A 5280-nucleotide genomic window follows, 5' to 3' on the forward strand; every position below is an offset into this window, starting at 1 on the left:
TTGTTTCATCTGCTTGCACTCACAGTTTTAATTAAACATCGACTTTTAAATTAAAATGACAATGACAGCTAAAAGGTGAGACCCATGGTTCAAAACAATGTGGAAAATGTTTGTAAGCATAAAATGAAAGCCCTATTTTGGATTCACAATATTAAATTACATAAGGAGTAACACTGGCTGGACACTTCCAATTAGTATACCTGGGGCCTTATGTGACCCAAAGCTTAAACTGAGCCAGTTTAGAATTACTGCTAAACCTACTTAGCATATATTTTAGAAACTGTGTGTGCATCATGAATGCTCACTGCTTTCTTCAATGACATAGCACATCTGCAGAATTGTGTCCACGTCTCAACTAACTAATCTAAGGCATTTGATAATCCATTGTAAATCCAATGGATAGCAACCAGAAAAGCATGGTAATTAAACTTCATACAGTGTGAACAACAGTTGACAACCATCTAGCACTTAATCTGGGAACACAAATCTAAGAGTGTATTCTAATATTAAAGGAAACTCAAAAGACAAAAAATTTAAGGAGCCAAACTAAACAATATTGTCTGTAGATGCACATTTGGGTAATCACACTATTAAAATATAAGGAGGTGACTACTATAAACATGAGGATAGTGAATACTATGGGAGACATGGAATGGTAGTGATTGGGACAAGTCACAAAGAGAAGCTCCTGGGGTGCTTGGCAAGGTTTTATTTCTTGATCTGCATGTTACTTATAAGAGTATTCACCTTGATTCAGTGAGCTTTTGCTTTTTGTGTTTTATTTTATAATAAAACTGTGGTTTTTAATGAAGCCATGTTGAAATGACTTCTTCCATGCTATTTGCAGAATAAAGAAAAACAGGCATTGCCTGAGGGTTGAAGAGGAATCTCTGAGCTCAACATAAGGAGTAAGTATGAGTCCCTCTTTAAAAGATAGTTAGAAAGCTATGAAAACAGTTGTGTGAACATTCTGTGGAAGGCCTGCTTTGTAGGGCAGAAGGCTGGATTGTGGCTTCTGACTCTATGCCAACTCTAAAATTCTATGGCTTCCTCATTCCCAACACTATCCCAACCTGACATGGTCAAGAAAAGCCAACTGCATTTTGTAATCAATGCATTTGTGGAGCTTAAGTCCTCTGTCGTCTCCTGCCTCTGAGTTGATCAGTTCACTATGTACATTGTATTTGTGGGCACTTTTGTGTACATGAGTGTCTGTGCATTTGAAAAGTTATCCACACATAAAATTTTAACCATTCCGGTTTAGTTTTAGACCATCATGGTAATATTACCAGTGGGAAAAATGAAGAGAGTAAGGAAAAAATAAAATAGTAATAAGTTGTGGGTAGGTGAATACAATGTTTAACCTTTTAGAATGAAATATGAACCAAGCACAGTTCTAGTGTTTTCACAAATACTAACCCGGACAGCCTCGCTTTGAGGAACATTACTAGTTTTACAGAATGTACAGAGAACCTGACGTACAAACAGGTTATATAACTGCCCAAGGACACTTTACTTCCCACTACTTAGCTAGGATTTCACACCAAGCTCTGAGTCCAGAATCCATGCACTTAAACACTAACTCAACTTAACTGACATCCTATCAGATAAAGACTTCACAATTGTTAATTAAATGAAATTTCCATTTTTATATGGAGAAAAACTGTATCTCTGTATCAGACTACTTGGTAATCACAGTTCCTTCTTCATGATTATAACATTTTCAAGTTCTAACTAAAATGCTTGTAACAGTGATATACTGTAGGTAATTTTCCTTATTTCACTGTAACTGCAACAAATAAACTTAGTATTCTTTGGCTCCAAACACACTATGAATATAAAGTACTCTAGCAAAAGTCCATGTTCTAACATTATATGCATAAAAAATTTATAAGCCAAAAAATAAAACTAAAAAATATTGTAGGTTAATTCACTCATTATTCCATATATTTAATAATATGATAAAGTATACAGAAATAGTGAAATTTATGTATTATTTATTCCTTTTCTGTATTATTTCAGAATTTAAGTCAGATTTTACCTACAGAGTTCTGAAGAGACCAGAGAATTGATCCATATGATTGATAAATTCCAAGGGGTCAACAACTCACTGATTGTTTAATGAACAGATTTTCATTCAAGTTACCTATCTTGCTAATCCTGCTGAATAGCCCGGTGAGTAGGAGCTAACATAGGTTTTTGATATGTATATGTGGTAACCAAATGTTTCTGGAATAGGCTCCTTTTAACTCTGTAACAAATTCTAAGGCTATTTAAATGGTATAATAGCAGTCATAAAAGGTACTCAAAGCAACACATAGCCTCTGTACATGTAAATAATTGTTAATAAAAGAGACAAAATTTTTCCTGGCACCAAACAAGAGCAGTATAGTGAGGAACACCAAAATTGATACAGAAATATCAATGTCTGCATGGCTGAATGGGAGTGAAAATATGAGGAAGAGGTTGGTGGTGATGGTGATGATAATGGCTGGAATACAGACATTTGGACATAAATGTGGAAAGTGATTCTGCTACCAAATGGTGCAGCTTATCCCAGCATAATAGGTTATTTAACTTTTTACCTCAAACTCCTCTCCTTTGATAAGGGAAAATTTTGTCATGTCAAGTGATCTAATGTCATAATTTGAAGAAGGAACAGCACTAAACATACCCTACTCTTAAATTATGTAATTAACTTTATGGATTTATTGCTTACCCAAAATACAGAGAATCATAGGTGTCATAGCATATTAAGCCTTTTCAATTATTTACAATTCAGTGTGATTGGGTTTATCGTATTATTTTTAGAACCACTCTGGTGATGAGTGAACATGCAGAAGCTATGGTCACTGAATACAAGAGTGTTAAAAGAAATGTTCCAAAGGGAGAAGGCACACAAACAAGTGAATTTGGGACACTCATGGCAAACATCAGAGATCTTATTTCTACCTAAGGTGATGCTATTTTTTTTTTAATTACCAGGGTACTGTCTTCTAGACCTTCATGAGGAGTCATGAACAAAAACAATGGAAGTTCCATGACAAACTTCATCCTGCTGGGGTTTTCTGATCGGCCCCAATTAGAACACATCATCTCTGGGGTTGTCTTCATCTTCTATATTGTGACTCTGGTAGGAAACACAACCATCATCCTTGTATCTAACCTAGACAGCCAGCTCCATACTCCCATGTATTTCTTCCTATCCAATTTGTCTTTTCTGGACCTCTGTTATGCAACTAGCATTATCCCACAGATGCTGGTAAATCTATGGGGTCCAACAAAGTCTATTACCTACGGAGGGTGTGTGCTCCAATTCTTCTTTGCCCTTGACTTGGGAGCCACAGAATGTCTTCTCTTGGCTGTGATGGCCTATGATCGCTATGCTGCTGTCTGTCAACCTCTTCACTACACAGTAATAATGCACCCTCAACTTTGCCAAAAGATGGTGCTTGTCGCCTGGTTAGGTGGTCTTGGCAGTGCCTTAATTCTTTGCTCCTTGACTCTGAAACTGCCAAGATGTGGGCACCGGGAGGTGGATAATTTTTTCTGTGAGATGCCAGCATTGCTCAAGATGGCTTGTGTCTACTCAAAAGTAATTGAGGTCGTTGTCTATGCTCTTGGAGTGATATTTCTTCTAGTACCTCTATTACTAATTCTAATCTCATACGCAGTTATCACTCAAGCTGTCATGAGGATCAAGTCAACAGCAAGGTGGAGTAGGGTCCTTAATACCTGTGGTTCCCACCTCACAGTAGTAACTCTGTTTTATGGAACTCTCATTTATATGTACATGAAGCCACAGAATAGCACATCCCAAGATGAGGGGAAGTTCTTTACACTCTTTTACACAATTGTTACACCTACCCTTAACCCTCTGATCTACACTTTAAGAAACAAAGATGTAAAGAGTTCAGTAAAGAGAATACTGTGTATAGAAAAATGGTCAGCAAAGTCATGAGTTAGATGGATGAGAGGTAAAGAAATAACACTGACCTTTACCAAGAGAAGATGTAGCGATTCATTTATGTAAAGAGCATTTACTAGGTGTTTACCATGTACCAAGAATTGTTGAGGTAGTGACTTTCTAAAGAAGTAGGAAGCACACAGAATTATAAGGAGATAGAGATGCAGTTTCATAAAGAAACTTCAATGTATACACTTAAAAGCCTTCAAGACTAATCAGGAACTACAGATAAGTAAACATAGAATTACGAAAAGTGGTTTAGTTTAGTATTAGATGCCTGTACAAGATATTAAAAAAAATATTTCACATGGAATTTTATTTTAATGTACGATTACAATGGACACTGATTTCTTCTTACCAGACTTACCACTTTTATGCGAAATAATGTCCTCTTCATCCACCTGATATGTCATCAGGGATTTTGTGGTGCAGATCAACTCCCCACTAATATTCACCCAACTTCTGCCTCAATTTTTAATTGTTGCAGAGCCATCATGTGGCATATCACATTTCTTAGACTGGCCTCCACTAACACAATGCCAAGAAATTCTGAGTAGCTCTATGCGGGAGAAAAAAAACACTCCACTTCTTTACAACTTGACCATTTCCAAGAGTGGAAATCCTCTTCCTGTGAGAGTCCTCACATTACCGTGCCCTTGCACCTTATGATATGGTGGTGGAGTTAGCTGTCATCCACCTGGGGTATTTGGGTGGGGTACATGAGTCGTAAGGGTTGAAGGTATTTTCTCTCCCATCCTTAAACCTTCTAGTTCCCAGGTTTCCACAGTGAAAACATTATTTGAAGTTGTGATACTTTTGGGGATAACACTAAAATCACCAGTTTCATAGGTCTTGGTAAAAATAAAAATCTGAGAGAGGATGATGATACCAAAACATAGGAAGGCACAGAGAAAATATAAACTTCATAGTATTGTAAGGAATTTGAGAGGAGAACATATAGAATGGTGACAGTCTGGTCACTGGAAACGAATACCAACTTTTCTTTGTGAGAAAAGCTCATCCCAGTCTTGATAAACAAGTAATTTGTCATTTAAAAATCTCTTACTCAACTTTGCACTCAGTTGATATCTTGGCTCATGAGAAACATCATTACAAATCTCATATATCTGTCCTTTGAATTCCCTCCAAAACCTGCCCTTGTCACTACACTGGCATTATCTAATTTTTTTATTTCTTTATATGTTTGTTTGATAAAAAGACATTGGTGAGCTTTTCAACACCATAGAAACTCTTATTCATATGAGATTTTGCTGTGCCTATAGTGGCTTATGATAAAATTACATATTGAGTAT

General features: G+C 36.5%; 1 protein-coding gene across 1 annotated transcript; it reads left to right on the forward strand.

Moving 5' to 3' along the window:
- Nucleotides 1-2130: 2130 nt before the first annotated feature.
- Nucleotides 2131-3961, forward strand: LOC122218906 (olfactory receptor 2W1-like). The gene is made up of 2 exons (XM_042937213.1): nt 2131-2175; nt 2986-3961. The coding sequence occupies exon 2, from the start codon at nt 3017-3019 to the stop codon at nt 3959-3961; it is 945 nt and encodes a 314-aa protein (XP_042793147.1). The 5' UTR covers nt 2131-2175; nt 2986-3016.
- Nucleotides 3962-5280: the final 1319 nt, after the last annotated feature.

The sequence above is a fragment of the Panthera leo genome, chromosome B2, assembly GCF_018350215.1.
Source record: "Panthera leo isolate Ple1 chromosome B2, P.leo_Ple1_pat1.1, whole genome shotgun sequence".
Lineage (NCBI taxonomy): Eukaryota > Metazoa > Chordata > Mammalia > Carnivora > Felidae > Panthera > Panthera leo.